Source organism: Chiloscyllium punctatum, chromosome 7 (genome assembly GCF_047496795.1).
Source record: "Chiloscyllium punctatum isolate Juve2018m chromosome 7, sChiPun1.3, whole genome shotgun sequence".
In the NCBI taxonomy this organism is placed as follows: Eukaryota; Metazoa; Chordata; class Chondrichthyes; order Orectolobiformes; family Hemiscylliidae; genus Chiloscyllium; species Chiloscyllium punctatum.
The window spans coordinates 90,550,584-90,575,154 of NC_092745.1; the positions used below are offsets into that span (position 1 = coordinate 90,550,584).

The 24,571-nt window shown below is 41.2% G+C and overlaps 1 protein-coding gene across 5 annotated transcripts in view; it reads right to left on the reverse strand.

Moving 5' to 3' along the window:
• Positions 1-24,571, reverse strand: part of eps15 (epidermal growth factor receptor pathway substrate 15) — a 177,921-nt gene that overhangs the window by 61,026 nt on the left and 92,324 nt on the right. For all 5 annotated transcript variants that reach the window (XM_072574277.1, XM_072574278.1, XM_072574279.1 and 2 more), the window contains one exon: positions 12,573-12,645. In XM_072574277.1, coding sequence (XP_072430378.1) covers positions 12,573-12,645 — 73 coding nt within the window. The remainder of the gene's footprint in view (positions 1-12,572; positions 12,646-24,571) is intronic.

Sequence of the window (24,571 nt, forward strand, 5' to 3'; positions counted from 1 at the left end):
TGGAGACTCACCCCTAAAAGGTGGTAGCAGAAATCGCAGCAGTCTTGCTGTTGATGTCCAATCCGGCTGCCCTGGTGAACAGGTGGGAATGGATTAGGTGTAGGGGTGGGGTTGGGGGCAGACGTGGTCATATGGGGAGTGGGGGTGGGCAGGGGGTCACTGTTGGAGGTGGGCAGGGGGGCTGGGTGGGGGACTGGTGTTGGATGGGGTTGGAGGTGGGCAGGGGGCAGTGTTGGATGGGGTTTGGGGGCTGGGTGGGGGAGTGTTGGAAGGAGTTTGGGGGGGGGGCAGTGTTGGATGGGGTGGGGGGAGAATGGTGTTGGACTGGGGTTTGGGGGCAGGGGTGGGGAAGCGGTGTTGGGTGGGGTTTGGGGACCGGGCAGGGGATTGCTGGAAGGGGTTTGGGGACAATGTTGGATGGGGTTGGGGGGCTGGGTGGGGAGCGGCGTTGGATGGGGTTGGGCGCAGGCGGTGTTGGACGAGTTTGAGGGGGGCGGGCAGGGAGGTGGTTTTGGACAGGGTTGGGGGAGCGGGCGGAGGTGCAGTGTTGGACGGGGTTTGCGGAGCCGGGCGGGGGGCGGTGTTGGACGGAGTTGGGAGGGGCAGGGGTGGGGGGGTTACACATACTATGCTGCTGCTAGTCTCTTGAATGGGGAGCAGACTTAAAAGAAAACTCCGAGCCCTAGAGGAAAGGCAATGAATCGATTAACCGAATAATCAATTACCCGAACAAAATAGTGCCCGCCCATCTTGTTGGGATAATCGAGGCTCCTCTGTATTTCTAGAAACAGCAGATGCCGCCAACATTGATTATCTTATCTTGCATAAACAAAAAGCAAAAACAATGCTGCATACAACTGAGAAATGCAACTTAAACTGCATTCAACATGTCTTGACATTTTGCTCAAAAATAACATTAGTGTCATCATTAAAGGTGAACCTAGGTTACGCTCCTTTAAAGAAATAAAGTGAATCTCGGATTTTAAAAAAGCTTCCACAGATAGCGAATGAGAGATGATATAATGGACGTATATGAAATAATTACTGAAGTACATTAAAATTAAGTTCTGAACAGCATGACCCATGCAAATATCAATAAACTCTGCTGTTTCCTCCCAAAATCTCCCATAAAAGATGTAATTGTAGTCAAATGAAAAATATGTACACTGAAATTCAGTTTATGTACTAGGTGTTTTCATAATGCAGTCAAACAAATTGAGTATCAACTTGTAAATCCATCCAATTCATGCTCACGGTAAGCAGGAAAAAAAACGAGATAGCGACATCTCTGGTCAGCCAAGTAACAGAGAAAGGGATGATGATATGCAGGTAAAAACAGTTTCATCTATGAGTCATACAGCATGGAAACAGACATAGAACATAGAAAAACATAGAAAAATACAGCGCAGTACAGGCCCTTCGGCCCTCGATGTTGCGCCGACCGAAGCCTACCTAACCTACACTAGCCCAATAACCTCCATATACTTGTCCAATGCCCGCTTAAATGACCATAAAGAGGGAGAGTCCACCACTGCTACTGGCAGGGCATTCCATGAACTCACAACCCGCTGAGTAAAGAATCTACCCCTAACATCTGTCCTATACCTACCAACCCTTAATTTAAAGCTGTGTCCCCTAGTAACAGCTGACTTAATTAGCGGGAAAAGGTTCTCACTGTCAACCCTATCTAAACCCCTAATCATCTTGTACACCTCTATCAAATCTCCCCTAAACCTTCCTTTCTCCAATGAGAAAAGCCCCAAGTGCCTCAGCCTTTCCTCATACGATCTTCCTACCATGCCAGGCAACATCCTGGTAAACCTCCTCTGCACTCGTTCCAATGCCTCCACATCCTTCCTGTAATATGGCGACCAAAACTGCACACAATACTCCAGATGAGGCCGCACCAGAGTCTTATACAACTGCAACATGACCTCAGGACTCCAGAACTCAATTGCTCTACCAATAAAGCCCAGTACGCCATATGCCTTCTTCACAGCACTATTTACCTGGGTGGCAACTTTCAAAGATCTGTGTACATGGACACCAAGATCCCTCTGCTCATCCACACTACCAAGTAGTCTACCATTAGCCCAGTAATCCATCTTCTTGTTACTCCTACCAAAGTGAATGACTTCACACTTAGCTACATTGAATTCCATTTGCCACCTTACTGCCCAGCTCTGCAACTTATCTATATCCCGCTGTAACCTGCCACATCCTTCTTCGCTGTCCACAACTCCACCGACTTTCGTGTCATCCGCAAACTTGCTCACCCAGCCTTCAAGCCCCTCCTCCAGGTCATTCATAAAAATGACAAACAGCAATGGTCCCAAAACAGATCCTTGTAGAACACCGCCAGTAACTGCGCTCCATAATGAAACTATACCATCAACTACTACCCTCTGTCTCCTTCCAGCCAGCCAATTCCTAATCCAAACTTCTAATGCACCCTCAACGCCATACCTCCGTAGTTTTTGCATTAGCCTGCTATGGGGTACCTTATCGAAGGCCTTGCTAAAATCCATATACACCTCATCTACTGCTTTACCCTCGTCCACTTCCTTGGTCACCTTCTCAAAGAATTCAATAAGGTTTGTGAGGCACAACCTGCCATTCACAAAACCATGCTGACTATCCTTGATCACATTATTCCTATCCATTATTCCTACCCTTTGGTCCAACTCATCCATGCGGACCAGACATCCCAATCGCCAGCATTTGGCCCATATCCCTTCCTATTCATATACCCATCCAGATACCTTTTAAAATGTTGTAATCATATGCACCTCCACTGCTTTTGCTGGCAGCTCGTTCCAGATATGTAGCACCCTCTGCATGAAGGTGTTATCTCTCTGGTTCTCTTTAAATCATTCCCCTCGCACCTTAAACCTTTTCCCTCTAGTTTTGGATTCCTCTACCATGGGGAAAACATCTTGGCCACACACACTATTGATGCCCCTCGTGATTTTATGAACTGCTTTTAGGTCACCCCTCAGTCTCCAATGCTCCAGAGGAAAAAAGTGCCAGACTATTCACCTTCTCCCTCTAGCTCAAAACCTCCAGTTCCAGCAACATCTTTTTAAAATCTTTTCTGCACCCACTCAAGTTTGAGAATATCCTTCCTACAGCCTCCTTTACCTATTCTGCCTGTTTTCCAATCCAATGTGCTTGAAACCTTTACAAGCCCACCTTCCAATTTTGAATTCTGCATTAAGCCCATTAATGAAAACCTTTTCAAATTCACAACTTCCACCTCACAAAAGGCATCTAGAAGCATTATAAAGATACCCAAAACTGCCCCTGTGTCAGTAAACTGTGATAGGGTTTGCTTTCAACTGAAGACAGCCCAGTGTTACTCGTCAGATTTTACTAAGAAGCACCACGATACTCCAGTTCTGAAGAAGGATCATCAGAAAACATTAAATCTGATTCCTCTCCACAGATCCTGCCAGAACTGCAGACTTTTTCCAGCGTCTCTTATTTTTGTTCCAGTGAAATACTGTTGGCTATTAAGTACGTAATTAATGAAGGTGAAACTGTGGATATGAAAAATGACAAAGCTATTACATTGTTCAAGGAGGTCAGGTGCATGGTCAAAAACCATGACAAAATCTTGTATTGGAAGAAGTACAGAGCAGAGTCGCTAGATTGATCTGAACAATAACTATCTGACAGTTATTAGGAAATTTGTGAAATTTGTGTTTCCAGCCTGAAAAGGGACGTCCAAGATACAAAGTTAAGAGTGTATTGCTGGGAAAGCACAGCAGGTCACACAGCATCCGAGGAGCAGGAGAATCGATGTTTAAGGCAGAAGCCTTTCATCAGGAATGAGGCTTAAGGGCTGGGGCTGAGAGATTAATGGGAGGGGAGTGGGGTGGGTAGCTGAGAAAGCGATAGGTGGATGAAGGTGAGTCACTGGGGGTGGGGGGAGGGGTGGAGAACTGACAGACAGGTCCTAAGAGTGGTGACGAGTTGGAGGCTTGGAACTGGGATTGTGTGTGTGTGTTGGGGGGGGGGGGGGGGGGGGGGGGGGGGGGGGGGGGGGGGAGTGTAAGAGGAAAATTGTGGAGCAGGTTAAGAGCATGGGTGGTGTCACAAATATAGGTGAGGAGTTCCTGGACTAATGGGGCCAGGACGGTGTCGAGGTAGGAAGACAGGTGGTCAGTGGGACAGGCGCAGGCTGAGATAATGGGTCGACCAGGGCAGTCAGGTTTGTGAATCTTCAGTAGGAGGTAGAAATCGGGCAGTGTGGGGTTCATGGACAATGAGGTTGGAGGCTGTGGGTGGGAGATCCCCAGAGGTGATGAGGTTATGAATGGTCTGGGAGATGGTTTGGGGTTGGGAGGTGAGGTTGTGATCGGGTGGGTGGGGGGGGGGTGTCAGTAGGAGGAGGTGTCTGCGAGTTGGCGCTTGGCGCCAGACTACTACTGCACTTCCCTTGTCTGTGGGTTTGATGGCGAGGTTGGGGTTGGAGTGGAGGGAGTGCAGGTCAGCGTGTTGTGAGGACGGGAGGTGGACTGGTTGAAGCGGTTGATATCATGGCAACAGTTTGAAATAAAGAGGCCAAGGACGGGTAAAAGGCCAGCACGGGGTGTCCAGGTGGATGGGGTGTGTAAGAGGTGGGAGAAGGGGTCCTTGATGGGTGGGCGGGTGTCCCGATTGAAAAAGTAGGCCCAAAGATGGAGGCAGCGGAAGAAACGTTTGAGGTCGCAGCTGTCATGGTGGTAGTGCCTGGAGTGGGGACTCCTGGCTGTGATAGGCCCAGAACAGTGACTCTTGGTGGTGTTGACAAGGTGGCAGCAGCAGTAGCAGAGCTGAGATCTCCTGGGGCATCGGTGTCGTCATTGAGGTTCCCGGGGTATGAAGTCCTCGAGGCCTGGAGCACCGTGCAGAAGCCCTGGAGCAGTGCTTGAGACCCAATTTGAACAGAAATGAACTCTATTTCTTTTCATTCATTTTGTAACTCAAAATGGTGCTGGATTGTGGCAACAAAACAATTTTCATTCAGTCTCTAGATATATCTGACAATAAAATCATTCATTCATTGAAGGGTAGATCTGTTAGTAATAATGACATGAGCAGTTTGAGACAAGAACTCCATATCAATGATGCCTTGTTGCTGTTCACCCAATGTACAATTGTACAAAGTGTTACAATTCCCATGGAACCAATAACTTCAAAATCTATTTTGAATTCCTTGCGAATAATGCAAGAAAATTAGACAAGTTTTGACATCAAGACTTATATTGTAACAACACACTAAAAGCAACATTGATTAAACGTTACTTGGTAGACAACCAATAACATTAAACGATGGATTAACAACTCATCCTTAACTTCCAACATGACTGAAAACCCGATATTACATTGATATGCTACTTTTCACTCACTGCTGAATTACAGAAACCAATCTCAAGTGACATGGAGCTTCCAACAAACTTTGCAACTCAGTCAAATGGGAAATGAAAGTTCAGTGTCACTTCAAAGTATTCCCAAACTGATTTCCAAGTTCAAGACTGACTCTAATAATACCTTTCCCCAATCATGCCAGGGTAAATCCTACAGTGTCCTTAAATCTCTTCAAGCCCTATCTTTTCAGCTAGAGAACATGCTTCCACCAGCATCTGGCCGAACCACAGCAAGTTCATCTGCTATTTCATTCATGTCCAAGTTGAAAGCTGGTAATGATGTTTCAATAGGACTGGCCTTAGGCCCCAGGTTCCAATGATAGCCAAGTCATATAGACTTATATATCCATTTACAATAGTAAGAGATCATATTTCCTGGACCATAACTTTATTTAACCTTAAATCAAAGGATAAAACATACCCATCTCATAAAACCTGATAAAATTAAATGAAAAGGTTGAATTTGCAGGTCTTTTTTTCACCTTTCAGGATGTAAACTTGTACTAAATAATTGCCCTCATTTGCGAGCAGTACTATCACCTAAAGGTCAGAATATACTGGTTACAAGTCCCATGTGAAACATTATTGGAGGTGTCAGTTTTCTGACAGGATGTTAAGCTGAGGCTCCACCTGACCATTTGGAGGGAAACCAGCATAGAAAAATAGAAACCAGGAGCAGCAGGTCAGTCAGCCCATCAATCCTGCTCCACCAGTGAATATGATCATGGCCAATCCTCGACCTTAATGTCAAAGTTCCACTTTCTCTTTACTGGCATTGATGCCTTTCATGTCTACAAGGTCATCCATCTCTTTCTTGAATAAATGCATTGAATTGGCCTCTACAGCCTTCTGTGCTGCTAGGTTGCACAGACTGATCAACTGCTACGCGAAGAAATGTTTTATCTTAATCCTAAATGGCCCACTCCATATCCTGGATTGTAATCTTATGGTTCTGGGCTACCTAGCCAGGGGAAACACCCCCCTTGTATCTGTGATGTGGAGGAGCCAGTGTCAGACCAGGGTGGACAAAGTTAAAAAACACACACTCATGTGACTCGGCCAGCGTTATCTGTCTCACATGCTGCAGACAAGGATGCCCTGAGGCATGGTACAAGCAGACACTACAACAACAGATAAATGGACACCACACAACAATCACCAGACAGGTCTGTTCCCTCTCAGTTGGGGAACACTTCAGCAGTCAGGAACATGCGGCCTTGGATCTTCGGGTGACCATCCTCCAAGGTGGACTTCGGGATAGACAACAATGTGAAGTGGCCATGCAGAGGCTCATAGCCAAGTTCATTACCCATGAGGATGGCCTCAACCGGGATCTTGGGTTCATGTCACACTACAGTTGACACCCCATTACACTCTTCTTGCTCTCGTGCTCACTCCCTCTTGACCTCACTCTCACGTAGACCCTATGTCATGTACACACACACACTCCCCGCACACATACACTCCCCACACCTTCTCACAGGCTTATACTCCATCATACCCACATACACACTTTACCAAGTTTTCACACACGCAAACATACACTCCCTCATGCGCACTCTCACTAGCTCTCTCTCTCTCTCACGCACACACACGTCTACAGGGTGAACTTGTATTTGCAGATACATTCTATTCTGTTCAAAACAATGCACAATTTGCAGGCAGTCAATACATGTAATGTTTTATAAATTCCAGTTTGGAAATAGAATCAGTATGACTCAAGATTAGGATACAGACAGACTCTGACCTCACACCTTTTAATGCATTGCCTGAGCTGGAGATTTCACCTTTTGTTACAAAACCTTCAGTTATCTTGAGAAGGTGACTTAAAAGAAGTTCTGGGATTTACATATTAATGAACTGAAACCTGCAACCCATACTAAAAGAAGATGAAAGACTTAACAATTCAAGTTTGTTCAGTATATCACTCTATGACACTGAAATCTTTTGTTATAAATTCTGCATCTTATGATCTCATACGCCACATCCACCTGATGAAGGAGCAGTGCTATGAAAGCTAGTGCTTCCAAATAAACTGGTTGGATGATAACCTGGTGCTGTGTGATTTGTGAACTTGGTTCTTTTATCTAGTATGCCCAGACCTGCTGAACACATATACAATTCTATCGGACCCCTCTTGTTCATGTAAGCTCTAATGACTACATGTCTAGTCAACTAAGACAAAGTGAGGACTGCAGATGCTGGAGGTCAGAGTTGAGTGTAGCGCACTGGAAAAGCAGAGCAGGCCATGCACAATCCAAGGAGTAGGAGAATCGACATTTTGGACATTAGCTCTTCATCAAGAAGGGCTTGATGAAAGGCTAATGTCCAAAATGTCGATTCTCCCGCTCCTCGGATTGTACATGGCCTGCTCTGCTTTTCCAGCGCCCCACTCTCAACACACAGGTCTAGTCAAACCAATCAATCATTCTTCATATTACTGTTCTGCCATCCCAGCTACCAGCCGAGTGAACCTTCATGGCACTGCCTCTATTGAAAGGATGTCTTCTTTCAGATAAAGAGACCAAACTGGACACACTACTCCAGGTATAGTCTTACCAAAGCCTGCATATCTGCAATAAACACAGTCCTAATTTTGAACTCAAATCCTCTAATAATGAAGAACATATCTTTCATCTTTTTAATTGCTCGCGCACTCCCCTCTGTATTTCCCAACATATCACCATTTAAATTAAACTCTGTCTTCTGTTGTTCTGCTGTATAACTTCACATTTATCCATATTACACTGCATCTGCAAAGTTGCACATAAGTTGTCTAGTTTGCCCTGAATCCTCCCTGTATCTAGTTTTGCTTCATTAACAAATTTGGGAAAAATGCATTTGATTTCCTCACAAGCACAGGTCCTTGCACTACACCACTAGTCACCACCTGTCACCTGGAAAAAGACTCATTAGCTCCCACCCACTGTTTCGAATCTGTCAATCAATTTACAATATATGCCAGTACGTTACCACCAATCTAGTGCACGTTGATTTTGCCCACTAGCCTCTTGTGTAGGATGTTATTAAAAACTTCATTGAAATCTAAATTCACCACATCCACTGGTTCTCCTTTATCTACTATATTAGTTCCATCCTGAAAAATTCCAGTAGATTTAAGTATGATTTGCCTTTACCCATGCCGACTTTGCCTGGTCCTGTTCATGCTTTCCACATGTTCTGTTATTATGTCTTTTAACTATAGTATTTTCACCCACTGTTCATTTTAGGCTAATCAATCTGTAATTCTGATTTTTTTCTTCCTTTTTAAAATAATGGGGTTGCATTTGTTACCTTCCAACCAAAGGAACTGCTCCAAAGTCTACACAATTTTGAAAATGACCATCAATGCCAGTGCCTCTTCCTTTAGAACTCTAGGATGTAGATTATCATGCCCTGGCGATTTGTCAGCTTTTAACCTCACTAATTTCTCTAGCACCTTTTCTTAACAAAAATTTTCTTCACTCTCACGAGATCCTTGGTTCCCTAACACTTCTGGGAAATTATTTATCTTCTTTTGTGAAGAGAGAAATAAAGTTTGTGTTTAATTCTTCTGCAATTTCTTGAACCCCTTTATAATGTTCCCCATTTCTGATTAAAAGGGATCTATATTTGTCTTCACAATCTTTTTCTTTTCACATGTCACTGGAGGATCTCATTATTTAAAGAGCAGTGGAGTTCATTCATTGCCTTTGTCAACATTGATCACTCAATTAACATTAAAATAAATGATCTGATTTCTCATTTATACCACTGCAATTCATGGAACCTTGCTGTGTTAAAATTGACTATCCTGCTCTCTATGTTGTAAAACATGGATACAGACCATGTGCAACCAAATAGCATCAGAGTGGCACAGTTGTAATGGGCCAAAGGGCTTGTCCCTGCATTGTGCTGCTCTATGTTCTATTGCTACAATTCTATAACTAACATACAGGTTGTGACATAAGTTACGATGTTGTGAAGCAGTGAAAAAGCTACATGAATCCAAGTTTTATTTTACTTTTTAAGCATACAGGCCAAACTTTTATAGTTCCTACCTAGACAAAAACCCTGTTTTCTACTTCACCACATGAATGGGCAATGATTGCTACATCAGAAGGATGCAGTTGTCAACAATACACTGGATCTCCCTCACATATACTTACTTCAGTGAAACTTTGAATTGTAATGGATGTGAGCCAAAATTCAGATGCATGATATTTCAAAAATCATTCACCTGGGGCTAAAAATAGGCATATAATTTACTAATCTGTAATCTCAAGTCCTTTGATTTTTACTACAAATGATTTGAACCTTTCATCTGAACTGTTCATTTTGAAATCCATGGGCATTTCATCCATGTTGTTGATGTGATCTGTTTTTGCTGCTGTCTGATGGAGAATTGCTGGAAACTAACAATTTTGGCATTGAGATTTTTTTGCTCATCTGAGAAAATTTGTGGCTTTCTGCCACAACATTTGATATTTCATTTTATAAAGTGGATATACCCAACTAGCTGTTTCTCAGAAATGTTTACAGGTTCAGGGTTTCATTTAAATGCATTCACTCGTGGGATTTATGTAACACTGGCTGGCCAGCATTTATTGCCGCCCAAGTTACCCTTTAGGTGGTGGTGATGAGCTCTCTTCCTGAATCGCTACAGTCACATGCTGTACGTTGACCCACAATGCCCTTAAGGAGATAACTCCAAGATTTTGACCTACCAACAGTGAAGGAATGGTGATATACTTCCAAGTCAGAATGGTGAGTGGCTTGGAGGGAAACGTGAAGATGGTGGTGTTTCCATATATCTGCTGCCCTTGTCCTTGTAGAACGAAGTGGTTGTGGGTTTGAAAGGAGCTGTCTAAGGACCTTGGGTCATTTCCTGCAGTGCATCTTGGAGACAGTAGCAACAGTGTGTACTGAGCATCGGTGGTGAAAGGAGCGGGCTGCTTGGTCCTGGATGGTGTCAAGCTTCTGGAGTACTGTTGGGGCTGCACTCATCCAGACAAGTGGGAGTATTCCATCATACTCCTGATCTGTGACTTGTAGATGGTGGACAGGCTTCAGTGAGTCAGGAGTGATTGTTACTCACCGCAGTATTCATGATCTCTGACCTGCTCTTTTAGCCACAGCATATGTGGTGAGTCCAGCTGAGTTTCTGGCCAAAGGTAATGCCAAGGGTTTTGATAGCCAGGGATTCAAGTGATAGTAACACCACTGAATGTCAAGGAGAAAGTGGTTAAATTGTCTCTTATTAGAAATTGTCATTGCATATATACACATTAAACTCTGGTAACAATAAAACCATTCCGACAACTTAAGAAATCATTCCGATACATGCTTCTCAAAGTAAGGATGACATTCTCTGTTCTTGTGGGGCATTTGGTCTGAGATTGCTTCTTGAAGGTGGATTTCTTCTATTTTCAAAATTTCCACCAACACAAAATTCCCTTGCTGTGGCACAGTTATTTGAAGAGTTAGCTAACGTTATAATTTTTAGCTTGAAATCAACCTCATACTTCATTTACTTTGTTGCAAAACTCATTTCCACTCCTAATTGCCATGAATAGCATGTTCTGTATTAAACGTCTCTCGCATTTTCGCAACAAAGTTCAAACTGCCCACTTGATCCTTTGCACCCAGTTTTAAGCTAATTAAAATATGCATTTATGGAGTGAACAAATGAATCGGACAGCTAATGAAAGTAAAGCATAATGTGGCAGAAGAGCTCAATTTGAATGCCATATACAGACAAAAACATGTATTTTGGGGCTGGAAAACTAGGTCATCTTATGCGCCAGGTAGACATTCATTCTGATCTGTTATAGTCTAAAACAAAATTCTAATATGCACTGACACCATTTTGACAACTGATTTATGAGAGCAGACAGAAGCTAAGTGATGAGAGTTAACAATTACCATCGTGTTTCCTGGTATTTGCATCATCTACGATAACTCCTAAAAAATATTGCCTTAGTAGCAATGGCAAGGTGGAAATTTCTTATATGGCTTACCCTGGCAAGCTCTGCTCTTTTTTATTAAAACATACACTGAGAAGTAATATATCAACATTAAAATCAAATTAGTTCTGCCTCGCTGGATAAAAATAATACAGTAATTAACAAAGGCAGTATGTGAAAGCTGGTGTGCAGCCAACTAAAAGTATAATATCAGATAAAGGAAAACACAGAGGGGGAAATGGTCAATTAAAGATTCTACTGGAAATACGATACTATGCTGCAAACCACAAAAGGTTAGCATATCATTAAAACATTAGCTTACTACCTGCTAAAATGCTAATACAGGGAGAACTTATTTTGAACTAGATTCCACAATGCAGTAAAAATACCGATGCATTTTTATGAATGAACCATGATGTCATACAGTTGTAATCAAGTCTAGTGCTGATAATTATAACATTCTGTTTGAAAAATTATTTCAGAGCAAAATACTGGAGCCAATTATCATTATGATTATCTGCTAAGGTTATATAACAAGTACCAACTGAAAAGCAGGTCAGTTTATTCTATATCATCATCTGTCCATCAAGCTAATTCTGCCATTGCATAATAGCCAGGATTAATGCAACTTGAAATTTGACAAGACTGCCATGTAAGTTCTTTGCTGATCAATGTACAGCCACTGCTGCAATACCTGAGAAAATGGAGAAAGACTACTCACTAAATCGCAAGCAGTAATAGACAATAAACTAAATGTCAAATCAACGTATTGAAATTGTAGGCAAAAATATGCTTAACATCATGAGATACATAAGATATTTTAAATTCAGACTAATCGTGTACAACTGAAACTAAAAATGTCATTGTATTCAAAGCAATTAGAAATCTTTGGTGGTTAAAAACAATTGTAATTTTCAGTCATATTTTTACCATCGTTCAACATTTTTAAAATTATCTACCAGTACTACCAGATCATAAGCATATTTTTTTCCAATAGTAATACAATTTTCTTAGCATGAAGAATAGCTACAGCCTGCCTTTAGCAAAATTCTGCATGATGTAACTGATTGACATTGTAACAATACTCTTTCACTGTTCGTAAAATTGGCAAAATCTCAGCTCTTGAAAAATAGCCAGAAAAATACAGCAAGGGCAAGATGACTTTGCAGATGCTGATCCTTTAACTTAAAAATAAACTGCTGCAATTAACACTCACCTGGACCTCACTCGTTCGTTGCTTGATGGCCTCCTCCTTTTCTTTGATTTCAACTTCCACACTGCTTTTCTCCCTGGAAGACCAGCAGACAAGGCAGGTATATTTCAGGACATCAGCGACAGCAGGAACAGTTAACCAGCTTCCAAACCCCGACTCGCCCTTCAAATGCATCTTCAGGCACCGAACTATTGCTCCAGAGTCTAGGTTTGAATTTCCGTATAGCTTATTTTAAACTACAAACCAAAAGCCAAATCTCAGTGAAGAATGAAAATGTCTGCTCTCAGAGGTGGGTTTTGTGAAATAGAGAGGCGAAAATCAATGAGACGTTTTCTCACCACAAATGTCACTGTTGCTACAGCGCTGTCAGCTAATCAAAATTAGAGTCGAGAGGAAGAGGAGGAGCTAAACATCATCCCTTCATTAAATAACATGCTTATTTAGTTCTCAACGGCTACATTTTGAAGTACCATTACTTATTCACACTTTTACTAATGCCAAACAACTTGTACATTGTACAGTAATAGGTTTTACAACAGACCTATGGTGAATGCAGAAAACACCTTCAGAAGCGAACAAAATGAATAACTCGCACATTTTAAAACTAAAAACTAACGATTCTGACGGCATAAGATTGGCATTTCATTGAAAACCCTAAGGTGTACAATATTAAAGTATACAACATACATGAATTATTGGCACCAGCTCCCATGATCATGATGTGGGATTTTCACAAACGGGATGCTTGCACTATTTCATCCAGACATATGTCCCCAGCTGACGGTTATTTTTTGATCTGTTATTTCCACCTCGCATCTTGTAAAAATTTCCTATCGCCACCAACCACCACCCCCCACCCCACGCCCCGCCCAAAACAATTCCATGCTCCCGTCATTGTAATTACCCTGATAGTTTGAAGACTCACCGGTCGTGGGGCGGCGAGAGGTGCCGAGGAGATTTTAAACAGTCTCTTACCACTCGCATCATCTCTGCTTCATCCTAACTTAGCACTCATCTTAACATGTCCAATGTGGGGGTTCAGAATCAAATGCAAATCGTGAACCCAAGAACTGCAAACCTTCATGATATAATCAGCAAAGGCTGATGTTCTCCTAAAGCTGCAAGTCTGCCCTCCCTCACCGTGTATATGCAGGCAAGGGCTTCAGATTCTACAGAACCAATTCAGGTACCAGGAAATAGCAGTCACGTGGAAAATTCCTCAACCCGAGAGACTATCCATATGGAGTTTAATCCTTCATTTTATAAACTATTTGGGGGTAAGAGGGATAAGTAGAAGAAAATGATCCCTTTGATTTTTCCATGAAATGCCTGATGGGGCTTGTAGGCAAGTTTAAAGGGACAATTCCCCGGTGCGCATCACCGTTTAATTACACTGCACAAACTGCTTGCTGAGGAAATTGAATACATAGTAGAAGGTTATCAAGTCTATGCAGCCGTGAATGACGGTGATTTACACTAGCCAGGATCAGAAAAATGATGAAACAAAGAGGTTAAATGAAGAAGGTTATGAGTCAATAAGAAAAAAAAGAGCGTTATGTTATTTTGTTTTTATTCAAGTAAATAGAAGACTTTATTAAGTAAAGGAAATCAAACGGTAGTGCAAATATTGAGGTCTCTTTTTTTTAGGCACCAGTAAATCAATGCATTAGCATTCAATCACAACTGTTTAGAGGATCACAAACAAAATACATTTGTGGTTATCTCTGGTTTACAATTTGCCAGGACTTCAGAAGCTACTTTAGGTTTTAAACCCTAATGTGTGTTCAACCATTCCTATGAATTTCTTCACGTCATAAACATGATCGGATGGTCTAAACTTCAATTGATGTTTCATGCATTATTGACAACTGTAAACATCTTCCTGGAGGCCAAATCCATCAATTGTCAAATCAAAATAATGAGGGTATTTATTATAAGTGCATCACAGTTAAAATACAATTGATTAGTATTGTTACTCTAAAGCAACCAGGACTTACAGAGTTGGCTTCAGATGAACCTTCAAGTCAGTTAAAAACAGTGCATTTTAATTTATTTTTAAAAAGATAATTATTAATATCAGCAGCTTAGATATTTTAGGTAAATCATATATCACAATTGTTAGTCGGAAAAAAATACATTTACAGGAATCAATTAAACAACACATTTATGTATCACATATAAACTTAATTAAATATCCCAAGGCACTTCACAGGAACATTCTAAAACTAAGAATAACACTAGACCAGCCAAAGAGATATTAGGTCAGATGAAAAAAAAAGCTTTGTCGAAGAAACAGGTTTTAAGGAGTGTCTGAAAAGTAGAAAAGCAGAGAAATGTAAGGAGAAAATTTAGTTATCGAGGCAACTAAAGGTACAGTCAATGATAGAGCAATTACAATTGGGAATTCACAGGAAAAGCACTGACATCTTGCAGAGTTTTGAGGTTGGATGGGTTTACAAAGAAAAGGAAGAGAAAGGCCAAAGGAGAAAATGAAAGCAAGGACGAGCATTCAATAAAACCATACAACATGGACAACATGTCAGGAAGAAAAGTAATTACTTCTTCAGCTGCAGAGCTAAGGGTCTTTATTTACTCTTCCCTTCTGAAGCCCCCAAGGAATTTACACCATTAACAATAGGTCATTTCTTCTTTCATAAAAGGGCTCTGTAGCTAAACTTCAACATTTTATGGTGATTGCATTATTAATGGCTAACATTTTCCAGAGACTCAATGACATTTTTAAAATAATTTCTCACCAGTTCTTTAATAAACATCAAAGCAATGACTTTCCTGGCAGATTCACAATTTGTACCACAGAAGAAGGAGGGAAGAATTTTTTTTGGTCTAAATCAAACTAATATTAGAGGAATCTTAGAAGAAACATTGGACTACAGTTCTTGCATTACTCTCTGCTTGCCTGAGGCAAATAATCAACCTAAATTTAAAAATGTTTGTCCAGCTGAATCATACCAGACACAAATAGCAACACTGGTTTTGATTTTAAAAATAATATTTTCCTATCCATTCCTGAAGGCACTTTTGGTGGGGTACAATTCCCTCTGAAGCATTATCCTGGAAGACATTTTTGTTCTGTAAACTTCAACAGTCTTACCAGAATTACCCATCATAGATGGCTATGTCCTCACCTGGCACCGCACAAACACATACTTAAATACATAACTCTTCAACAGGGGGGGAAAGCATGATGACCAAAAACAGGATACCGAATTGATTTTTCACTCTCCAATTGCTGAGAGCTGAAATTATATCATCCTTGCAGCTATTTCAGCGGACATGGGGGAACGAACCAGGCTATGAGGGTAATGTTCAACTGAGAGAAAATTTATAAATTTAAAGAGAAAAACATAAATGTAACAATATGGAAAGAAAATCAGTGAATAATATGACCAAGGATCAACAGTAATAATGCAGTGAATAAGGTCCAGTCAGAGAAAAATAATAGGTTAAATGGACAGCATTTCAAGATGGATAAACTAATGTCAAAAGTGAAGATAAATGGGCTTAATCTAAGATCCAGTACAGAGATCTGGTTCTTGGTGTCCAAGGTTGATCAATAAAAAAAATCCAAGTTACTTCAAAAACATGGACAAAATGGAAAAGAAGCAATAGCTCAGATAATAAAGCATGTCAAATTATTGCTTTTTCACTGAGGTCTTTAACTCAACAAGATGAAGCAAAATGAGTATGAGTGGAGATAAGATATAACAAGGGACAGAATACAATAGCGGGAGTAGTTTATAGCCCATCTAATAATAGCTATACTGGAAGACAATGTATTCATCAAGAAATATGACAGCTTTTAACAAAGGTATTGCAACTGAACACCTTAATTATGATATAGATTGACAAAAGTCATTTGAAGGACAAGTTCAGGATAGTTTTCTGGAACAATATGTTGGGAAAGCAAACAGGGAAGAAATTATTTCAGATCTTGTTTTGTGTGATGAGACAGAGCTAGTTAGTAATGCCATGGTCATCAATTCTGTGGAGAAGTATGGTCTTAATATGATGAACCACATCAAGTTTGGGAATGACGTATTTGAGACCATTGTTTTAGTACTGTGTACAGTTCTGAACTTCTCATTTTAGAAACAATGTAATGGCACTTGAGAAAGTACAGAGGAGACTTACAAGAATATTGCTAGGATTGGAAAATTCCAGCTTTGAACAAAGATTGGAAAGGGTGTCGTTATTACCCTTAGAACAGAGGAGACTGATGGGAGATTTGATTGAGGCATACAAGACAATAAAGGGCCTGGATGCAGTGGATCAAAATGATCTATTTCTCTTACCAGAGGGATCTGAAATGGGGGGGGCACAGACTTAAAGTGATTGGTAGAAGCATTTTACAAGAAATGAGGAGACTTTTTTTTACCCAGGAAGTGGTAGAGGTCTGGAACTCATGGCCTGAAAGGGTAGGTAACAACATGAGCTTGGAGCAAAAGGAAGCAATTTGGCCCCACAAGTTCCAAGCACGGTGGCCTCATAGTGCCAGGAACCCAGGTTCAATTCCACCCTTGGGTTACTGTGTGGAGTTGCATATTCCCACTGCCTCCGTGGGTTTCCTCTGGGTCTCTAGTTTCCTCCCACAGTCCAAAGATGTGCAGGTGGGTTGACCATACTAAATTCCCAACAGCGTCCAGAGATGTGCAGGCTAGGCGGATCAGCTATGAAGATGGAATTCTATGAATTGGCTCAGCCACTAATAAGATTAAATGATAACCTGAACTCCACATTCCCACCCACACCAATAATCCTTCACTGTTCTTGCTTATCAAGATCCCACCTACTTACTTTTGCCTTAAAAATATTCAAAGATTCTACTTCTGATGCCTTTTGAAAAGAGTTCCAAAGTCTCACAATCATACAGTCATAGATGTACAGCAAGAAAACAGACCCTTTGATCCAATTTGTCCATGACGGCCAGATATCCTAAATGAATCAAGTACCATTTGCCAGCATTTGGCCCATATTCATCTAAACCCTTCCTATTCATTCACCCATCCAGATGCCTTTCAAATGTTATAACTATACCAATATCCTCCACCTCATTTGGTAGCTCATTCCATATGTGAACTACCATTTGCATGAAAAAGATGTCCTTTAGGTCCCTTTAAAATCTTTTCCCTCTCACCTTAAGCCTATGCCCTCTGGTTTTGGGCTCCACTTCCCTGGGGAAAAGACCTTGGCCCGTTATCGTCCATGCCCTTCATGAGTCTATAAATTTCTATAAAGTCACCCCTCAGCCTCTGATGCTCCAGGGAAATAGCTACAGCTTATTAAGCCTCTCCCTATAGCTCAAACTCTCTAACCCTAGCAACATCCTTGTAAGTCTTTTCTGAATCCTTTGAAATTTCACAACATCCCTCTTATAACAGAATGACCAGAAGTGAACACAATATTCCAAAAGTGGCCTAACCAATGTCCTCTACAGTCGCATCATAACCTCCAACTCCTATACATAATGCACTGACCAATAAAACCAAACATACTTAGTGCCTTCTTCTCTACCCTGTCTACCTGCGACTCTGCTTTCACGAAACTATGAACCTGCACCCCAAGGTTACTTTGCTTGGCAACACACCCCAGAACCTTTCCATTAAGCATATAAATCCTGCCATGAATAGCCCTACCAAAATGCAGCACCTCACATTTATCTAACTTACACATCATCTGCCACTCCTTTGCCCATATGCCCATCTGATCAAGGACCTGTTGTCTGAGGTAACCTTCTTTGCTGTCCACTATACCTCCAATTTTGGGGTTATCTGCAAACTTACTAACTATACCTCCTATGTTCACATCTGAATTATTTATATAAATGACAAGTAGCAGTGAACCCAGCACCGATTCTTGTGGCACACCACTGGTGATAGGCCTCCAATCCCAAACGCACTTCTCCATCACCCTCTGTTTCCTACCTTAAAGCCAATGTTGTATCTGAAGGGCTAATTCTCCCTGGATTCTATGTGATCCAACCTTGCCTAACCAGCCTACCATGCGGAACCTTGTCAAAGGCCTTACTGAAGTTCATATAGACAACATCTACCACTTCATCAGTTCTTCAATCCTCTGAGAGAAAAAGTTTATATCTCAGTCTTAAATGGGCTATCCCCTGCGCTTAAACAGTGTCACAATGCTGGTCTGTTACAAGGTTACTTTGCCTGTGAGGATCGCACCCCCCCTCCCCCCGCCACCCCCCCCTCCCCACCCCAACCCCGGAGAGGGGGCAATTGGCCAGGCTCCATCATGTCTGAAGTTTGAATGGTTTATTGGGGCCTTATTGTTCACCCTAACTGATAGTGCTTCAGGCCAAAAGCTTGAAAGGTCTTTTGAAAAACTGGTATAATTAAGGGGGTGTGACCAGCTCTCGAGATGTGCAGTTCAATTCAGTTCAGGAGTGAGTTGAGTAAGAGTCACAGGGGAAACTGGAAGTCTTCGCTCTATCCTTCTGCCCTTATGATTTTGAACTGTGAGTTTCCTGTGCCATTGTTTACTATTTGTGCTAAGGGATGTGCGTATTGGGACTGCTGTAGGTATTTTTGGAAGAGCATCATTAAGTCGGGTTTGGATAGGATAAGTTTTCCGGTATTTTGTTTTCTGTTCTTTGTGTTTCATTCCGTAATGTTGTAAATAAATTTTGTTTGTTTAAAACTTGGCAGCCGACTCAGCTAATTTACGCCGGGAATACCCGCAATACACTGAGCTAAACAAATAGCAAAGTTATGGTCTGGGCTACCTGCTTAAAAATGTTTTGAGGGGTCTGGCCTCGTCCATAACAACAGGGATCTCTATTCCAGATTCTTCCACAACAGAAAACATTCCATCCACATCTACCTGTCAAGCTCCACACAACTGTATATAATTTATTCTTATAGGCTCTTATTCTTTATAAACTCCGTCAGAAACAAGCCTAAGCTGACTAGAGTTTCTCCGTAACACAAACCACCCACTCCATTCAATTCGTAAACCTCTGAACTGATTTCAATGCATTTCCCTGCTTCTTTAAATAAAGAGACTAATTCTGTACTCAACACTCTAAACTGCGGATTCACCAGTGCCTGATATAACTGAAGCATTAACCTCCTCTACTTTTGTGTTCAATTCACCATAAATAACATTCACATTTGCAATAATAATATTAAATTTGATTTTCTCACTTGCTGTACAGGCATACTCGTCTTTCGCAATTCATTCTCCAAGACACCCAGATGTATCTGCATCCATTGCATATTACCAAGTGCAGTGGATCCCACTCTCTGGTTGGCTCCAGAAAGTGCAGTTGAAAGAACGCTTTCAGGATTGTTTCTATGAATTCCTCTTCTAACTACATTTGCCATTTGATCTATTCAGCCAATATGTAGATTAAAATTCCCCATGATTACCAGTGTATCTCTCTGACAATCTCCAATACTTTTTCCTTTATGGTCCATCCGGCAACTGTTCAGGGGCCAGTCTACCACTCACAAAAGTGATTTCTTGTCTTTATTAATTCTCATATTGACCTAAACCATCTGTACTTCCTAATTTCCCAAACTAAGGCCATCCCTCTTATTGTGCTATTACATCTCTAATTAATAGAAATATCTCTCCATCTCTTCAAAGGTGTCTGTCCTTCCTAAATAGAATGTAGCCTTCAATATCCTGGTCCCAGACCATGTCATCCTGTAGCCATGTATCTCTAACAGCTATCAGATCACACATATTTATTTCTGTTTGCCATTACCTGTTCATCTGTTCCAAATGTTACATTGATTCACCTTCAGATCATTTAATTGAGTCCCACTAGTATTTTTGAAACCTCTAGCCTTATGTATTTATTTACTCTCACTTACGTCCTCTTTATCCCTGTCTGTCTTTATTATTTCCCATATTAATACATTTGTCTGTTGGCTTTAGCTCTTGAATTTGCCACATCTTCTAAAATTTGAACCTTTTTTTCCAACATTTAGTTGAAACCCCTCTCTACTTTAGTTATGCAGTTCACGATAAAACTGACCTCACCGATATAGATCAGGTGTAGATTGTTCCGAAGGTACAGATCCTGCTTGTCCCAGTACTGGTGTCAGTGCCCAACAAATCAGAACAGATTTCTCCAATAATCTTGAGCCATCTAGTCTTATCTATCCTCAAATCACAATTTGCTTGTGATATTGACAGTCATCCAGAGGTTTTGTTTTTTGATTTGTTGCCTAGTTTCCCCATACTGACAGATGCAGGACCTCTTTCTTTATTCTACATGGTCACTACATGGACTGTGATGACTGGATCCTTCCCCTTCCATTGCAAGTTCCTCTTCATCCCTGAGTAGATGTCCTGAATACTAGCACAGGGAAGGCAACACAATATCTAGATTCTTGCTCTTTGCTAGAGAGAACAACGTCAATTTCCCTCATGAAACTGCCTCCAATGCTATCACTTCATTCCTTTTTGCCTTCCCCCTCCCCATCTTGCATGGCTTCCTGCCCAATGTACCATGGTTAGTTAGCTAATTTACCCTGCAGCCAGCACTCTTATCTAAGCAAGCCGAAAGAAACTGTAACCTGCTGATCTCTGTACTCCTGCTCTCTGAATCCCCTTATTTTATTCACTTTTAGTCTCACTTAATAGTTCTTGACCACAAACCAAATCAGAAGGTCCAATCCTAAGGAGTGCGACTGGACCTTGGTACAATGCATTCAAGTACCTTTCAGCCAAGCTGATAATAACACAGAATCTATAGCTCAGCCTCCAGGTCAATGATTCTGAGCTGATATTTGTCACAAACACTTAGTACAGACATGTTTGCCCTGACCTTCCAAAGTTCTCACATGCAGGGAAGGCCCATCACCTGTCTTGCCATTCTTCGTGTTTTAATTAATTACTTAATTATTTTATTCAATTACTTATTTTGTCTTTTCATATTTTGTTAGCCTTACCATCAGTTTCTATATATTTTCAACCATTAACAACTTACCAGATATGCACAAAACACTAACTTCTTTCCCTACAGTGGGGTAAGAACCAATTCTAAGGGGATAAGATGTTCGAGAAAGAACAAGCAAAAGGGCAACTACTTCCCCACTCCCTAATGACTAAAATTCCAACAATGTATAAAACAGCACAAAACTGAACTCAGTGCTAAAACACATAAGACTAGATGTGTTCTACTGCTCTGCTATTGGAAATCATTTATTAATTAATCCAGACTATACTATCAGTTAAATTGGAAATCTTTATTTAAGCTAATCACTCAGGTTCAGAGTGTGATATATTAGTACGTCCAAGTATCCTGTTTTATGTAGGGACAATAATTTGAACAGACATGACATGTTTTCTATAAAAATTGGGGTAATGGATGCAACCAAACCCTGCTGCATTCCATGGCAACATCCTGACACAATCAGAACCACCTATCTGATCTGAGGATTAAGACTGACAGGTAATTGTTCTTGCTACATTTCCACACCACTGATGGTTTAAACAATCAGCATTCTCTTATGCTTTATAAAAACTGTATATTTGTCAAAGTCTGTTTCTTGCACCTTGTTCTGATGAACGCAAGATGGGAAAGATTCAACTTGTTGTTCCCTTTTACTCTTGGACATATTCTAGGTGTTGTTCAAAACATACACTTTGTTTCTTCAATCAGGCCAAGTTGGAAGAAATACCAAGGTTAAGGCAAACACATACAGCTTGACAGTGCTAACTAGGTGGCAAGTGGGATTTGGCCGGTCGTGGCATTGTTATGGTAAATGCATCAGTTAATGATCTGACAGTGACTGCCAAGCTTAGTTTAAATTTTCAACAAAGTAGGCTGATTCTGATTGGTCAAAGCAATCTATTTTTTCTGTCCATGTATCCTTCAGCTGTCACAACAAGCAAGGTGTTGACAACCAACATGGGGTTGTCCGTTGGGTTCACAGTGTGACACACTTACATGTACAGAAGAAATAGATTGCTTTGACCAATCAGAATCAGTCTACTTTGTTGAAAATTTAAGCTAAACTTGGCAGTCACTGTCAGATCATGAACTGATGCATTTACCATAACAATGCCACTACCTGCCAAATCCCACTTGCCACCTAGTTAGCACTGTCAACCTGTATATGTTTGCCTCATACTGTGAACCCAACGGACAACCCCATGTTGGTTGTCAACACCTTGCTTGTTGTGACACTGAAGGATATGATACACCTGTGTTTGAGGTTAATGACTGACATGTCCAGCTTATGACCAACATCTATTAACTTTAAAATGTAAATGCCACAGGATCCATTTGCGCAATAGGCAGAATGTCTGTTTGCCTTGATGGCTGCTTTCTGTTCTTACAGCATATTAACAGCTCAAAACAGTTAGCTTCACCTTTTGCTCAAACCTGAGATACTGCATGCTTCCTAATATGAAATAAGCTAGGCACTTTGCAGGCCCAAAACTGGAGACTTTATGCGATATCCAAGAGCTTATCTGATAATTGCGAGGACTGCCCATGACTGAGTGGCACAAAATGGCCGACAACTGCCCCTCTAGATCTGCTGAACATGGCGAACAGTAGTTTGAGAGCTTGGGAAATATTTTCTTATGTAGTTGCCACATGTGGAATAAGAGCAGGACTGTATAATGAAGGTTACTGGCTGAGAGAGAAAGTCCAGCAATGCATGAATTCAAACAGCAAAAGCATTAACTGTGCAGGTACATTGTGGTGTCAATTTCTTTCTCACTCTCTCTCCTGCACTGACCTCACCATGTACTTCCTTGGTCTGTTCTTCTCCCTTTTAGAAGTGTTGTTTTGACTTTTTTTTCCCAAAACAATGCAACAGCATATGAAACAGTAATTGCTGCCCCCGGAATTCAAGGAAATCACCTCCAGCAACTAAAATACCTCAAAAAAGGAGCTCTTACAGCCAGAAAATTTTTCCATCCTCCATCTTGCAAAAATACAACTTCCCTGACTGGGAATTAAACCCAGGTCACAGCTGTGAAAGCACCAAATGCTAACCACTCGATCACCAGCAACTCATGTAACCAAGTCCATGCCAAATATATTTTTCAGTATTTTCTGAACCTGACTGGGGAGACGGAGATGCAGATGAAACTGTGATTTTAGGTATCCCAGGGACCCTATAAATGTTAAACAGGCTTGCAATCTTGAAAGGACTTCCAGTTTTACTGAAGAGCATTAACACAACATGGAAGGCAGCAGTTACAAATTCTCAACCTAACTTGATTGACAAAGAATTGATTAACCACAGTCCACCTCACGATGAGCAAGCTCCTGATGAGCTAGGTGTTTGAGGCTATATTGCTCGTCAACAAATGGACTAAAACTAGTACACCAGACAAATGATTAAGATAATAATCAATAATACTATTTTGTAATGCATGATTAACCAAATGACAAAACCAATCTACGACAATTCACCTGAGAAAACAATGATGGAGAAAGATAGATTGGATCTAAAAGTTAAAGTTCTTTCTTTTGTCCAATGTGGACAAGATTTAGGATGCATAGGATGGGGAAGAAACTGCAGGGGATGGGCACAATTGAAATGGGGAGCTGATTCAAGGAACAGCTACTGCGGGCCCTTGATAAGTATGTACTAATCAGGCAAGGAAGAAGCTGTCAAGCATGGAAGCCATGCTTTACTAAGAAAGTTGAATCTCTTGTCAAGACAAAAGAGGTGGCTTATGTGACGGTGAGATGTGATGGCTCAATTAGGGCACTTGAGAGTTACAAGTTAACCAGGAAAGACCTAAAGGGAGAGCTAAGAGCCAGGAGGGGACAGGAGAAGTCACTGGTGGATAGGATCAAGGAAAACCCTAAAACTTTCTATAGCTATAACAGGAATAAAAGAATGACTGGAGTAAGACTAGGGCCAATCATGCATAGTAGTGGGAAGTTGTGCGTAGAGTCAGAGGAGTTCGGGGAAGCGCAAAAATGAATACTTTTCGTCAGTATTCACATGAGAAAAAGACAATGTAGTTAAGGAGAATACTGAGAC